At 36.3% G+C, this 17244-nt stretch overlaps 1 protein-coding gene across 1 annotated transcript in view; it reads right to left on the bottom strand.

Annotated features, from left to right (window-relative positions):
- The window catches only part of KCTD5 (potassium channel tetramerization domain containing 5), a 31531-nt gene extending 15670 nt beyond the window's left edge, over positions 1 to 15861 (bottom strand). Inside the window, exons 1-4 of the mRNA XM_009286637.2 lie at positions 15850 to 15861; positions 8948 to 9056; positions 7728 to 7819; positions 6470 to 6565 (exon numbers count right to left, since the gene is read on the bottom strand). Of these exons, the coding sequence (XP_009284912.1) occupies positions 6470 to 6565; positions 7728 to 7819; positions 8948 to 9056; positions 15850 to 15861 (309 nt within the window). The remainder of the gene's footprint in view (positions 1 to 6469; positions 6566 to 7727; positions 7820 to 8947; positions 9057 to 15849) is intronic.
- Between the last annotated feature and the right edge of the window lie 1383 nt (positions 15862 to 17244).

Here is a 17244-nt window from a genome sequence, read left to right as displayed (position 1 = left end):
AAAAAAAAAAAAGAACCCACAGAAAATCAGAGTAATCTGAGGTCTGCAAAACATGCATTACAATGCATAGGAAAAGGATTTCAGATTATCCAGCCTACTGTTTCTCAGACTTTCTGAAAGGACAAACTCTTTTTGGCTCATGGGGCTTAAACAGTAGAGAGAGTTTTAATGACCAAGAACTTAAGGAAGGAAAAAGAGAACATTCTGAAACTCTGAATTCCATAGATTTGTATGATTACATACGTATGTATACATACATGTATGTATTTTTCCTCATTGTTTTTTTCCTTCCATAACTTGTTTCTTACAGTCCTTACTAAAGCAGTGTGATCCTGCTTGAGCGTCCCTGTGAGCCCCAACAGTGTCATAATAACCAAGCATAGAAAAATGCCAATGTTACTTATCACAGAAAATTCATTAGATCATGATCCATTCACTGTTTGCATGGAATAAGGGTGCTGACACTAGTAGGCTGTCAGCTGTAACTAAAAAAGGGAGGAATAGAAAGCATTATTAGCATTATTATTATTAATTAATCAACAGAAATACATTTATTTGCATTATATTGCTTGATGTGCCAATACAGGTCAGGATTTTCCTGAAAAGACAAAGAAATAACAATAGGGAAGTTCCTGTCTCATAAAGCCTGAACTTTTAAGTAAGATAAAAGATGACTATCAGAAAGGGCAAAGTTAAAAAAAACCCAACAGTTTGGCATAAGTAAAGGCAGACAGAGACTACCTGATGCCTAGCTACGGTCAGGCTTGTTTTCAAAGAGGAAAGACTTAAGAATGATTTCAGGAAGAATAATGAAGTAACTTTCTGAAGAACTTTTCCTAAGTCTGCAGCTCTGTGAGAAGATAACTGTGTCTTTCAAAAAAGACTATTTAAGAAAAACAGATGATAAAAGTGATATTGCTGAGAGAATAGATCAAATGATTCCTGCCTGCATCAAGTTACTCAATGGCAGCAAAATATATGAATCTCTTCCTGTCTTAAATCAATGACTGTACACCTAAAAATATCCCTATGAATAGGCAAAATGGTTGGTGCATCACTTTTAGGAACCTTATTTTTGAAGTGAACAAATCTCATGCCTAACTGAATTGAGAGAGATCTCAAAACCAGCCACATTTCAATAACTTGCCTATACAGATTTGCTGTACTGGTTTAACAATATTGATTCAGAATCGATACAGCACATTTACAGGACAAATCAGCAATAGTATTACCATTACAGACAACCACTCCAACTTGCACAAACAGCATCCCTGTCCTTCTCTGCTTCCCACTGAAGTTATTCATATTAACTGACTCTTCTACTTGATGACTACCAATTTCCTTCTCTTTCTGTGATGGTCTGATTCTCAAAACTGAGTAAATTTCATAATAATTATTCTCAAATTCTGTTTTAAATATTCTTATACTTTGAATATTACTGCTTCTATTTCAGATGTGGTGAACTCCTTGCACACTAGAAAGCTTGTATCTTTTTTTTTTTTTTAATTAGACTATCTAACAGTTGATGGAATAAAAGGAAGTCCTCCCCCCAATTTTTTTTACAGAATCACGTCGTATGAGTGTAAGAATGGCCTCCACACCTTTTAGAGTTATAATGCATTCATTCTGCTGCCTTCTCAAAGGATTTGTAAAAGGCTATAGATACATACACATCAGCCATTAAACTCAGCACTGATGACTGACACCAGGACCACAAGCATATGTATTTCAGGTCTCTTAATGCAATTGTCAGACTTCAAATCTAGGAGGAAGGAAAATTCATTCCCTTCCAGATTGATTTTTTTTAATTTTATACCTGCCTTCATTTCTTCACTGCCTTCCCCCATCTCATTACATTGAATTTTACTTTGAGCTATCTAGGACATGAACACACAAATAACATCATGCTGCCTGTACCGTACACATCCTTAGTAACAGGCCACATTTCCTACTCAGTTCCAGAAAGTCTGCAAACCCAGTGCGTTAATTCCACATTCCAAATGTTACCTATACAACTGCAAGAAACAGTGCTTGGTACATTGAAAGCAGATTCTGGAATATAGCTAGGCAACAGTCCAGGTTTAAAATCTAGAATTGCATGGCTAAGTGTCCATGTAAACTCATAAGCAAGGTTCTGCTCAAATCAAGTCACTTTACTGATATGTTATCGTCATGATGTTATACTGATCTTTCAGACTGAATAACCATATATATAGCAAGGAAAAGAACGAGTACTCCGAGTATTTTACTGATGAAAAATACTACAGAACACCAGGTTCCCAAATCAATTCACGTAAGACACTTCAAAATGGAATACAGCTATGTAAAGAACTGGAAACTGCCTCCAATGTTACTGGTTAGCAAAAAATCCTTCCCAAATGCTGGAACACTGGGAAGTAACACAGCAATTAAAAAAGCAGTGACCTGAGGGTGAGGGGAGCAGGAAGGATGAGACAGCCCAAAAAGCCAATGAGTGAAGCTATGATTCTTCATTTGGGTTTCAAGAAAATTTCCCAAGGGGGAAAAAAACCAAAACAACAACAAAAAAAGCAAAAAACCCCCAGGATGTTCTTTCCACTTGAGACAAGATTTAAAACTGCTGGTTTTGTTCTCCCCTCACTCCTCCATATTTTATTTCTGAAAAATTCTGTTATTTGTTGTTCCAGTTTGAATATATTTCATCCACCTAAAAAAAACAGTTAAGTTCTGAGTTACCAGAAACAAAGCGTTTGAACTCAGAACTTAACTGGCTATTAGGTGGATGAAATACACTCAGACTGGAACAATGATTAACACAGAAATGTCCCTTTCTGAACCCACTGAACTCAAAGCTTTATTCACAGGGCTCCTAATGTTTAAATTGTACCACTTTTACTTAACAAGTATGGATCAAAGGCTGTTAACTTTGGAGGAAGATTTAAGGAAAAGAAGTTACTTATTGAGAAGGTAAGAACTCTTCTTAAGAAAAACCTTTAACTAAATAACTAGGGGTTTTTTGTTTGCTTGTTTGTTTATTATTTTTACAATATGAACATTCATAATGTATAATGAAATACTGTGAATATAAATAAAAGCCAGTCACAAATACACACAAATTACTATGTGCTGTACATCCAGGAATAAAGTGGAATGATTCGAAAGCAGAAGAAATGCGAGGAGGCCAAGCATATCAGTGTGAGGGCAAAAAGAATGGTGTGACACACCTCACTGCAGCATTTCTGGAAGCATCTCTCTTCCCCTTTCACTTCCCGTGACACTATCAGCAGATACTCTGACTGCTGGGCCCGGCCACAGCTGTACTGGGAACCTATACTGACAAGCTGAAATAACCAATCAAAGCAAAACACAAAAAGAAACCTTTGTAAAGCTGAAGCACATACCGTTATCCAAATCGTACAAGTAACAGATGAGCTCAAATGTTCAGGTAACATTTACTTGCCACTAGAACAGGTTGCTATCAAGCTACAACTTTCATTTCAACATACTTAAAAGTTATGGAGGCAGTTGCAAGGCCCTCTGCAATTTCAAGGGAAGTTAAGAGTTACTGGTAGTAAGTCAGAAAACTCCCCATATCACTGTGGTGTAGCCAACTACTCTGAAAAACATAAACGAAGTTTGGTGCATTATGAAAGTGAGCATTATTTTCCTGTCATACTTGCCAAGTGCAGAAGGTAACGTGGATATAAAACTGGAAGGTGTTACGTAAAGCAATATATCAAGCCTGGGTATGAAAGAGCTTCATCTTGCTCTGGATATTGATAAACAAAATACAGCTAAGGAAACTTATGAAGTCAACTAGAGGAAAAAAAGTTGAGTGCTCTAAATTGGTTTTAGAAGGGGTAATTTACAGAAGATCCAAGAAAGTAAGTGGAGTGGAAAAAATTGTCTGTCTTGTTCCCATAAAAATCAGTACCAAGAACTCTGTTCACACTTGCCAAACGTCTAATAATTCAGAAGTTCAGAACAACCTCAGCTAAACTTCTCAACTTGTTATTACAAAAAATATTTTATCTTAATAACACATGACAATTCCTAGCCCATTTAAATTAAAGCATAGACTGCCAATGCACTTGAGAAAGATTAGAGCTTTAAATTAAACATGAAGAACTAGACAACAACTGCCTATTCTGAGTAAACTGGAGATTACTACTGATGAGAAGGCTCATGAACAGTAAATTTATTTTTATCCTGCTATTGTTATGTGAATAATTTTGAAGGCAGCACCTAAATACCATCCTCCTCATATAGTGAACATATTTAAGACAGCATTATGGTGACAGACTCAGATCACATTAATCATTCAAATTTACATGACTGACACACCACTGCTGTCTAAAGCCTTTGTATGTAGCAATTTTGTATAGCCCAAAGTTTCTCATGCAGTATTGCCAAAATATTGTTTTTCCTGATTGCCTGAAGAGGTAACAATTGAAGCTAAAAATCATCTACAAAATAACCCACTGAAATCACAAAAGTGGGGCAGCACAACTATTGGCAGTAGTTTTTGGACTGGGACTGATACATAATTGCAGTATTCTAGCAGCGCTTTCACTTGTATTCTTTGGAAAAATGCATCAATACATCTGCATAAGTGCACCAGAAGTTTAACACCTTTCACTCCTATTTAATCACCACATCCAATTGTATTTTACAATAACATTTTGAAATGTTATAGGGAGAGAAATATTTTTGATCAAAAACAACCACTTAAACATGTTATATGGGGCACAGAGCACAAGGACGCTCAACCCATAGGAATATTACTCCTCTGAAAAAGCTGATGATTTCTATCCCACCAATGATAATATGTACAAAGCATGGTAGGTGCCATCCCAAAGACCGCTTCTGAAGGAAGCATGCTGCTGAGCAACACAGGTTTAGAAAAAATAAAAAATTACAGAAATGCTACAGCATTCTCAAATCTCAACAATAAAGCTGTTTAGATTATACAGAATATTCTAATCATGTTTCCAGTGATGTTTGCTAAAAGCAGGTCTGCAATGCAACCAAAGGAGAGAATGGCCTAGTCTGAGGTAATGAGAAGCTGAGTATTATAAGACCATACAGCTGTTGTGTTTATCTACTTCAAACTATGTGTCCAAGAGAGAGCAACATGGGGAAGGGAGGAAGTAGGGAGAAAGCTGGATGAAACAAGAACATAACATTCAAGAAAACCACTCTAATTTTCCAGTTCTAAAAGAGATTCTAAATTCTAAGAGGTTATAATAGTTCTTTCAGCAGTTGCACTGTCAAAGCAGTATTACTCCCAAATACAATATCCCCAAAGAATACAAGGCTTTAGGACAGGTAAAAGCCATAGTATCATTTAATCTGTCAAAAAGTAAAGAATCTCTATTTGTAATGAAAGCTAGTTTCTCGTGACAAAGAAGAATGCCAAAAAAACTTTGTCATTGCACTGGTCAAAAAACAATCATGTGCATTAAGTGAGAGCTTTTTTCAGAGACTTAAACAACATTCAGCTTCTGGCATGCCAGACAGACCTGGTAATACTTGAGCTGGAGAACTGAAACGTAAGAAGCTTTCTCTGTGCTGGTTTAGTTTATTTGATCACAGCTGTCTCCATGACACCAGCACCTTACACATTTCATGGAATATAAACAAAACATTCTCTTTTACCTGTGTGCGCCGTACTTTTTAAAAATGTTGCTTAGTTGTGTTATTAGAGTGAGACTGCACAGGATAAGATAATAATGTGCTTATTCCAATCTCTCCTACAGTTGGCACCAGACAGTGAAAAAGATGCTGGCAGCTGAGCACTTGTGTCTCACTCCAGAGTTAACAGATTCATTGCTCCAAAGCAGTTTAAATATTCCGGTAGGTTAGGAATGTGAAGGATGAAGAGGCCATGTAGTTAGTTTCTTATTTACAGAGATTAGCAAAGATAACAGAAAGATCTTGCAATTTCACAATGTATTCTTGAATGTACACACAAACCTATTTTTATGCAGTGTAAAGAACAAAAACATTCACGTAGCTCACACCTATCCAGCTTCACATCCACACTGGTTAAGTTCACCCTCCTACGTGCATCAGTCCTTTATCTGAAGAACCATTGTTTGGGCCTGACAAACATTTCTCTCCCAAGCTCATCTCTTTTACCCAGAGCTCTTTATATCTGACCTACCATTTGTATAAACTTGTATTAGTTAATTTTGGTTTATTCACCCTTCAAATGCTCGTGTGTGGACACCGAAGAACTACATTTCAAACATGATGTAGATGTTTTTTTAGAAAGTCAGCACAATTTACCTCCTGGGAAGTTAGTTTTTTTGTTGTCTGACAAATAAGAATACAAATATCAAATTTTAACTCAACTGTGTATCTTTATCTATCCAATTTCTGAAAATGACTGCACTTAAAAAGATGCACAGAATTGACTTTATACTCCTCTTTCACATAACTGAATTTTTAGAAGACTTTGTAATTATATCCCATATGGTTTTTTTACCTGTTCAAATTTCCAGCCATCGGACATTGTGGAAACCATTTGAGTGAGTTCCTCTTCCTGGCACTGCAGCACCCTGTACACATGTTTGACTGGCACCTTCAAGAAGAAATACAAGATGCTCAATACAGCATGGAATTCACTATGTTTGTGACTTGTCTAAAGTTGCCCTTATTCTTTACAAATGGTAAGCAACGACACCTTGGACACCTTGTCTTTTTTTTCTTTTCTTTTCTTTTTTTTTTTTTAAAAAGAAATCTCATCTGTTCAGAATCACCTTGCAGAAGACTCAATGCTTCATGAATATTTCAGGGACTGAAAGTGCTACTTAACAGTTATAACAAAATAATCTTAAGACTTACCTGTCATTCCATATGGTAGCAAACCACATAATTCAAAATGAAGGTTGAGGATCTGCAGAGGCCTACTTAACTTTAAGGAATGTCTGACCATATTCAAAAATGTCTTTATTTCCCTGTTAAAGTTCCCCATCCAGAGCAATTAATAACTAGGACCACTGAAGCTGAAACCCTTTAGAAAATGTTATCAGAGCAACTCTGCTATCCCACAACCCAGCTTCAAGAGAAATTTGGCAACATGAGTTTGTAGTATCTCCATGAAGACTCAGTTATCAGGGAATGCCAGAGCAGCAGAGTTAAAGAACAAACCTGAATACTTTCTTTACTTAACAGTTTCTCTATCATATTCACTTTCATGAAGAAATATTCATAAGCTGCTATGAGAAGAGGCAGTCTTCTCAACTACAGAGCACTAAAAATAAAGAAACTAACCTTGCTACAAAAGCATATGACAGGAGCTAAACAGCATCTGTATGTATGCTGTATAAACATACTGTATAAACAGCAGTTATACCATAGTTAGGCAATCTCATCATATTCAGAGTATTTAAATGTATGAGAAAAATATATTCTACAAAAGCTGTTTTCTAAAATAACTATTTCCAGAAATGGTATTATGACAAATTCTACTATTACCAGACATTTTTGAACAATTCTTCAGAATGTTTTCAGTTTTTGAACAAGAACTAGAACCACATGCCTGTGCTCTTTGTAAGCAAACTGGCAGCTGCTGGCAGTTAAGAATATTAATCTTTGTGTACTAATGGTTCCAGCTCAGCCAGCGATGGAGGCAGCCATTCAGTATCTTACTGGGGAAATGAGCAGTTAATGAAAAAAAATGGAACCCACCCACTACTTGCCATAGAACAAATAATCAAAAACACACTAGAAAACAGCCTCACCTGTGAGATCTTGCTGTCTCTTTCTCTTATTTTGTCCTTTACCAGTTTTATTAGTGATGTGATATTGTAGAATTCAGCCTCTTCCAGTACACCTAGTATAAGAACATTTTTTGGAAAGAGAGTGTAAGCAAGGATTCCAGGCCAAAAGCACCAACCGGTTCTCTACAATCTTCTCTACAGCTATAGAAAATGATTTATTTTGCCCTAGGAAAAGTTCATTTACCAACCTAATGATTCTGGCTTCCTTCAGGCACATGTAGTTTAAAGTCTAGCTCATTCTGAAAAACTGTCCTAAAAAAACCCCAAAGAGAACTGATGCCATTTCACATATAGAATGAGAGGCAGGAAACCAAAAAAAGGAGCACAAATGCCATTCCATAGCAGACTGATGAACCACTATAGCTCAGGCCCTGCCTCAGGCTGGAATATGAAAGAGAAATTCAAATAGTCCTGCTGAAAGGCGCTGCAGCTGCTATTGTGCAGAAAATTTTTCTTCCTGTCATTTGAGATCTTAGACCCTGAAACAAAAGCTTCAAGACACATACTACAGACTGCTCCCACTCACATGTTCAAGCCTCACCTGTTCTCCGCACGTACTGTTTAACAATGCACATGGAAATTATATTTCACATTATTTCCTGTTAATATTGTTAGACTGTATTTCTCTCTGATCAATTTCTTCAATATCTTATCAATACAGTTTTAGTACTATATGGTTTAAAACAGTCATTGTCCATTAGGGTAAAATTGATATGAATTGGGGACAGGGAGGAAGAAGCTGGGGGCAAGATTTACTCTTCAAGAGCATAATCCACACATCTGAACATCCCAGAACTTCACTCTTACTTCGCTTTACATCTTCTAAAGCTTGTTTCACAGCCAGTATTCTTTTTCTTGAAGAGGACTAAACCCAAATATTTCACACAGTCATACAGGAAAGATACAAGATTATATGATAAAAGGCATCTCCCCTCATGTTTGAAGATTTGTGTGCTATTTCTAACTAGGGACGGGGGTTGTGAAATCAGGAATCATACTCAAAACACTCAGATAACAGCATATGCTATAACTGCACAATACCCATCAGCTTCTCTTGAAACAGATGGAAATGCTACACTGATTAAGATTTACCATCTACGTGTAAGTTACTTTTGGTGACTCAAAAGCAGTGAAAATAATAAGCAAGTGACAAGAAAGCAAGAGATTTAATAACATCTTACCTTCTTCAGCTAGGTCCTTGTTAATAACCAGTTTTCCATGTCTGAGATAGTTCAGTACTGGCCCAAAGTAGGTCGGGTCTCTGTCTATTAAATAGGCACCTGTTTCATCCTACATTAGGGGGAAAAAAAAACAACCAAAAACAAAACAAAAAACCCCAAAACACCACAAAAAAAACCCCAAACAAACAAACAAACAAGCCAAAAAAACCCCACAATGATTTGAATGTCCAAGCAGGAATGGCAAGCTAATATTCAGCTTGGCATCTAAATAGCAAGCAGGTATTCAGACATAGCCACATCCCTTAAAGCCAAATTTATAAAAGACATTAAAAGGAATTCAACAATGTAACTGTAATTGTATCAGACTGATCACTCAACTCAATCATGTACTACACAACTTCTCTTATCTGACCAATTCCCCCCAGCCCCTTATCAAAAGATTATCAACATTGTTAGCATGAAAGATCTAAGCACCGAGAACACTGAAAATTAAGGTTAAACATAACAAAAACAGGAAACTATCATTTTGTTTGGAAACCTGAAGAATCAGAACAAAGGCTACATTCCAGTGAGGTTCAAATACCAGCTTTTTTTTTTTTTTAAATTAAAGGCAAACCAACCTACCTTCTCTTTAACCTCAACACTTTGTTCTAAAAGCTTTTGGTTTTGCCTTAGCTCAGATGTACAAATACTCACAGGGTACTGAGAACACCTGTGTACCAAGCAAGGGTTGTATGTGCATCTTCTAAAAAAAAAAAGTATACTGAAGATGCAGTTCCCAACTACCTCATGCAGACAAAGAAGGGACAGATCAAACTAACTGATGCTCAGTTTACTGAACAGAGTACAGCATTTTGTGGAATGCAAAACACAGTTCAAGAAATTCGCCTGCATAGCTGATATTCTTGACAAACAGATAAAGAAGCAAAACTGGTATTTCCTACATAATTTAGAGTCTATGTGTGAACCCCTGTGATCAATGCAGTACTGACAATACTTTGTGCTGGCCAGAGGTCTAAGAAAGATTGATAAGACAGATGTCTAATAGATCCACTGCTCCTTTCTACTATCGAGTGGATCACTGACAGTATTAATCCTTTAGTACCTGGTTTGGTACTAAAGTTTTGGTGCAATAGATATCCTACAGATATATACTGGAGACAGGTGGCAGCACCCCAAATACTTTTTTTATTTATTCTTATTTTTAATATTCTAGTAGTTTACAGGAGATACCAAAAAAGTATTACTACCAACAATCCTAGCTAAATTTGAATCACTCTCCCCAAAAACTACATGTGATAGTGATACTTCTTGTTTCACATGAAAAAAATCCTACTGACCCAATCCTTTGCATTTGGACATTAATGCTGACATGTAAAAGTTTGATTACTGAACTGTGATACCTGAAAACTCTCTCTACTTAACAGTATCTAACGTTCCTAAAATGTTTCATTGGAAAAAAAAATGGTTGATGTATTTTCAGGTACATGGATTTAGTTTCTGAATAACTACGCTTGTCTAACCAGCGTTGGTGGAATGTAGAAAGACCACAGCCTGAACTACAAAAAACATAAACATCTTTCTATAATTACAAGCTAAATGCTTTACACGCTTAGACACACTGTCATTTTAGAAGAAGTGAAGGGGTGTTATATTTTACATAAAATTAACTGTTCAAGAAACTGCTAATATATTAAAATGTGCTGTCAGTTAACCTACACTCAGCAGACAGTGCTTGATGAAGTCTAATCACCATTTCTTCTGACCTAAACTTATGGTCTCACAGAAGTGACACTATGCACCAAAAACAGTAGATAGATGAAATGCATAAAATGGTATCTTTTTAATGTTTCACATTTAAATATATTTACATTACCAAAACACTTCAAGAATGAACAATCTACAGACACAACCCAAAGAAATTAAATTAGCTGACAACTGTATGAATTATAACCTGAAAAGTATTATTTAATACAGGAATGGAAACCAGTGAAGTTGGAAAGGAAGATCTAAAACTGATAAAAAGAAACACTGTTTTAAAGAAAAAAGCAGTCTTTGGTCATCAGTTGAACTGAATTAAGAAACATAGGGGCTTACAAAACTGGAATTCCTCCCAGTTAAGGGAAATAAGTCTCTAGAAACAAGCTTCTTCAATAAGGTTATTGTATTCTTTTACACTACAGTGTTTTCTCACATCACCCTCTGAAGCAATACTGGCCACCAGCTCTACACCATTAGAGACAGGTGGGTCACAGAAGCAAAGTAACTAAAAGCTCTAAATGAAATCTCAAGTAACAATGGTTACTTCACTCCTTACACAAAAGGCCACAACTACAGTATCTGACATTACTCTTAACTGAGTAGATTTCTATATACTAAACAGGCTTCCAATAAAAACACAAAGGGAACAAGCTATGTCAGGCCTTCTCTTTCAACTTCTACCTAATGAGAGGTCACCAGCAACCTGCATTGCCTGAATTCATTAGCATAGCATGCACATCAGAGCTTATTATTAGCACTTGTACCAAACATGCTTTACACATACTGACAGCATCCACTCTGTGAAACATAACATAGGTAGAAGACAAAAGCAATTCTATTATTAACCATTTTCCTCATCATCCACAAACTTTTTTCCCATTGTTGTTCCTCATCTCACTTTTTTCCCCGTTATACTCATTCCTTTCCTAACCACTATCAAGTTTTCTTCCTCACCAAATTACCATTTAGAATCTATAAAAATGCTTAATCTTCACACTGATAAATACAAATATCATACCAAACATATGTATAATATACCACATATGAATAAAGTGCCATCTCACTAGTGTCATAGTTTACTCTATGAAGCCTTTCAGGCAACAACGTGTCTCCAAAAAATAATAAAAAAGAAGAAAAAGGAACCCAAAAGTCTTATAATTTATGGTATAATAGTAACTTTTTTCCTTTTTTACATTAGTTAATATCAATAGTTAAAGTTTAAGAACTCTGGCTAAATTCTAACAGCGAGCAATCCAAATTCTGTCAACAGGATTCACTTTAGTATGTAAATTCCATGCAAAATTATAAATAGACTGAACAATTCAGAGTAACTGGCCACTTGCTTACCCAGATTACATATAGGGAAAACATGCACTAATGAACATTATTCCAAAGAGAAAGATGCGTGTCTTGGACTTTGACCTTACAACACAGGTGTGCTACAGACTAGTGCCAGGGAGTCAAGACCCAAAATGTAAACGATTCAGTAAAGAATATTGTAACAATACGCAAAGAATGCACAGGCAAAAGAGGCACAAAATTTACTTTCTAGGCATCTTCCTATAGGAAATGCCTTCTCACTCCTCCTTTAGAGTGAGCTGCCTGATTATCCTTCAACGTACGCTAAGCACTTCATGTTGAAAACACTAAGAAAAGCCGATTACACTAGATCTTTAAGGATATTTATGTAATCATAAAACCAATAAAAGCTGACACAGTAATGTAGTCATCTGCTCCACCTAGAACTCTCAAAATATGGGTCACAAGTCCTTCCACACTTTCAGAATATTGTCAGGATTGGCTTCATCCACATGTACCTGAAAACACATTGTATTCTCATGTGTAATTAGAATTTTGGACGCTCTTTCTAAAAGAAACATTTTTGGTTTATTTGAAGATGAGTAATAAATTGCACTTCAAATGTGATCTAGACAGTTCAAAGGTGTAGCTACAGTTTGCACAGACATAACTGAACTAGCTTTAAGCTTGCTAGCTTGAATGTTAATAGACTGTGCTGTCCCAGCTATGCTACTTCCTCTGCTAACTAGTTAGTTAGGTTTCTACAAGCTTTGAGCAAGTTTGAATCTTCACTGACACAACTAGTGTGGGTATTTTGAAGCCATTTCCCAAGTTTCCGGTGAATACCACAAATGCCAGACAAATCTATATTCTAATAACGTCTCAGTTTTCTCTCTTGTAGATATATTTTATACAAACAGGTGTTAATGTTTACCAGAACAGCAGCTGAAACTCAGGTTTCCTCTCTATTCAGTATAGTCACATAACCTCGCATTTCAACCCCATAGGTGTTCCATACAAATTTTGCCACTCTTTGCAAATGCTCCAGTCGTCTTTGCGTATCCAACACAAAAGTGTTGATTAACCACATAGGTGTTTGTATCTTCACCCAGTTCTGGTTTTGCATTACATTCTTCTCTCTAGCAAGTTTTTCCTTCCTTGTCCGTAAGTCCTAGACCTTCTCCATACCCGCTCCTTTTTACAAGGACACCTTTTAAAAGACAACATTGCTGAGGTACAGTGAAGGCTGCATTTGTTTACCACCACTCTCCCACACCAATGTTTAGTCCAAGTTACAAATACCATGGAATTTTGGAGGAAGCCTAATAACTTGCTCTTAAATTTTCAATCACCTGGTTCAGCATACCAATGAAAAGTCAGCGTAGCTCACAATCATATTCCTTCCTCATTAAGAATTAACCCTAAAGCATATCTACAATCCAGCATTCGTGGAGACAGGAGACTCAAAATGCACATGTATTTTCAAAGAATTTGAAAAATATTGCCCAAAACATTTAAATTATGTATTCCAGTCTCAAACATTTCCACTTCAATCTCTATAGAGACTGAGGCTCAAAAAAATCACATTGAATACTTAGCCTGATCTTCATTTAAAACATACATAGGACTCAATTTATTTACAGTGAAATTTAATCTTTAGAAAGCAGTGGTGAAACCTAACCATTTTGTGCAAGCCACTCCAATAACTAATTACTGTCACTGTTAAAAATGTGTACTTTCTAGCCTGGACAACTATAGTTTCACACTTCACCAGCTGGATCTCACAATACCTTTGCTAGACTGAACAGGCTTCACTATTAGATTTCTCGTCTCCATGTATGTACTTCTGGACTGAGAAGTCACTCCTTAAACTCCTTGCCAAAAAACAGTTTTGCTCTTTGTAACCTTCCGCCAAATCACATTTCATCCTGTGACTACCCTCCAAGTTCTCCAATTTTTGATGTGACCTTGAACTGTGGATACCAGAATCAGGTACGGGATTCTCACAGGACTCAAGAGTAGGACCAAATACCTACACCTCCCTAATCCCATTTAACATTCTCCCCAAGAATTGCATTAATACACTAGTTGAAATGTCAGAAATTTATTTCCAGTAAATTATCTTAATTGAGGTCAAAACTAGCCTGAAGACTTCTCCTCAAATACTTTTCCAGAATGGACACACTCAGAATCCACACCACCAAGCTCTTGGCTCAAAGCTGTGCGCTCTAACATGGATATCTAAAAAGCTGACATCATTTACATATACTGAGCAAGCAGTTATTCTGCTAAAGGCAGCAATATGCACAGAAATACAATAATATTTGGCACTAAATCTGGATTTAGAAATAATTGTCTCCCCTATACGCTATGCTTTTTAAATCTTGAGCTAGATGCTCAGAACACATTTTTCTCAAACTATGTGACCTAAAAACTTTGAGCATCAGCAGACTGCCAGTACTAATCAAAACTACATTAATAGCACAACCCACCTAGCTAGTCAGAAATCTCATGGACAAATAAAGTTTATCTCAGTTATATCTTCGAATAATGACTACAATTAAGATACTTTTTAGTGCTGACAGTTAAGGATGTGCTGCCAGGAAGATTTTGATTTTTCTAAAACGTTCAGTGCTTGCTTGCTTCCTTCCTTCCTTAACAGATTCTACCTCAGTACAATTACGCTTAACTTTAGAAAGGCATTAAAAGTCAAGCATGAATACTGTTGCCAAAAACCTTATTAAGAAAGGCTGATGATCTTCTGGCTTAGGGGAAAGTTTAAAGAACGATAGAACAGTTTATAAAAGAAAAACTGGTATATAGATAAAATAGGAAGGTGCTGAAATCAGGAAATATCTAGCAGTAAAACTTAATACAAGCATTAGGTAAGTTAAACAAGGATGAAAAAGCAAGCAAGACTGCTTGTCTCTTTTTACGTATTCATTTCTAAAGCAAGATTTAAATACGCCGGAAAAGAAATCCTATTGTGAACAGTAGGTATGACCACTAACACTCATTCATTTGCTAAAATGATTCTCAAATGCAAAGAAGAGTCTTAAATGCAAAGATGCATATCACATTGTGAAACATACTAAATTCAGAGAATCACCATCACTATCTCATTCCATTCAACGCTAGTTTTGCCACAGGGTGTGCCAAGGTTAATCTTTCTTCTGTTGCAACTGGAAACATATCTGATACCAAGAGATAAGGCTGCATGGCCTTGTTCAGCATTAGCACCTGAAGATAATTTGAAGGCAAACATGCTACCTTTCTTGAAGCCTTTCAATTCTTTTTAGCAGCAAGCAATAAGGAAATCTTATGATTTATGTAGTTAAATAACAAAGAACCATGTTGGTGTAGAAATTACAGTAAAGTCGCTATGTATGCAACTGATATTTGTAAAACACAACCTATGAACTATTTCCGTTTCCTATTCTCATTTCTAATAAACTCATTCAGTTAACCTCTTTCAGAACTTCTTAATGTATCAACATGGTTAATTTTTATATGCCTCACTTGTTGAGTTTAGGCAGAAACAGCTCTATTATTAATTTTTGGTTTTGCTTATAGGTCTGTTCTCATCCGAGATAAGCATTTCTTATGGCTTCATTTTCTAAAGACTCTGATTTGGCAATCTTGCAAAGCAAGAAAGAATGTGAACTAAACTTTTTTCTTCAAAGACATACATTTACTGGTGTACGAGCTAATTTAATTATTGGCTCTTCTGCTTGGTCTTGCTTCTAGGCATGCAATCAGCCCTCCTCCCTTTTGTCAGTTGGGACAACACTAGAGCTTTCCACAAGCTGGTTTAACTCACTGACGTTGTAAAAAAAATATACCTCCTCCTCCATTTTTGCTGAGTTACATACTTATCAGATGGAGCGTGATCAGAGGAATATGAAATGTGCCTATGAACTATAAAATGTGTTTTGTATTATGAGCCCAATTCAATATTAATCTGTTGAACATACATCTAAATACTTCCCAAAGTGAGCTACTGAAGCGCATCCCAGACAAATTCCCCATACAGGAAATATGACACACCTTGTTAAGGTTAGATTTTTCATAGTTCTTTCAAACAGAGGGCTGTGGCTATCAGTTTTGATAATCTCATCTGCCGGCTCATCCCTCAGGATTCTCCCTGCCCCACCTCCCCCACATCCTCATCTGGAGGTAGGGACAAGTATGTCTGGGATGGGTGTAACAGGCATCAGCCTACACACGAGCTCAAATACACATTCTCTCTCACTTTAAAGTTTAAAACTAGGTGTTTAAAACCCATGTGATTTTTAGGAAAAAAAAACCACAATGGACTCAAACCCAGGAAATTATAGGTCACAGATCAGGTCTAATGCTTCAAGCTGTAAGAGGGCAGTATCTTTATCCATTAGCTGCACCTCGTAAGAACGACTGTTTTATAAGCACAAAATTGTGCTGCATAGTAGTCACTGTAAATAATCTTATTGTATGATTAAGAAAAATATGTCAACTTAGTATCAGGTTACAGCTCATAATGGAACTCCAAAAAGTAAAACCACAAGGGAAAAAACAAATCTATTACCATCAGATTTTGATTTACATATATGCAGCAAAGGAGAAGAACCAAAGTCCAGGACGATAAAACAAGCATCATCAATTATTCCCTTGAAATATCTGTGCTCATCAGTTAAAGGCATCTGATATTTCAAAATTAAACCATACAGACAATCTATTGATGTGCTATTGTATCAAGACGGTACGTTCACAAACTGGTGAGATGTCAGGGAAGGATTTTTTTTTCTCTTGAAAGGACATCTATGATATCTGTTATCATTCAGAGGAAAAAAAGGAACTGCTTGGATTATGTTTTGCTGTTTACAGGAGATGAAGAATCTAAAGATTCTGAATCAAATCCTTGGAAGAAAGACTTTACGTGTTTAAGTAATCTTAGGTACTGTAATTAATACACTGTGATGGGTAATCTAAGAGGTAGGCCACTTCTGCAAAATCCAAGATGACAGGTGGCTGCAGAAACCAGGTTCTGAATGGTTCAAGTGAAAATCAATTACTACAGATGGCCAAGACAATGGGGCATGAAACCCTGACAAAGGTTGTACTGAAAACAAGAGACCATAGCGCATATTTAACCAGGAAAGGCTTTTCTTTTTGTACATCAAATTGAAGACATCCAGGTTCATAAGCTTAGAGAATGCATCTCTGAATAATAGGATTTTCTCTAAATCCAGATTTTCCAC

Source organism: Aptenodytes forsteri, unplaced genomic scaffold (genome assembly GCF_000699145.1).
Source record: "Aptenodytes forsteri isolate BGI_AS27 unplaced genomic scaffold, ASM69914v1 Scaffold55, whole genome shotgun sequence".
Lineage (NCBI taxonomy): Eukaryota > Metazoa > Chordata > Aves > Sphenisciformes > Spheniscidae > Aptenodytes > Aptenodytes forsteri.
Note: the sequence above shows the minus strand (reverse complement) of the source record. Positions and strands in the feature narration are given on the sequence as shown.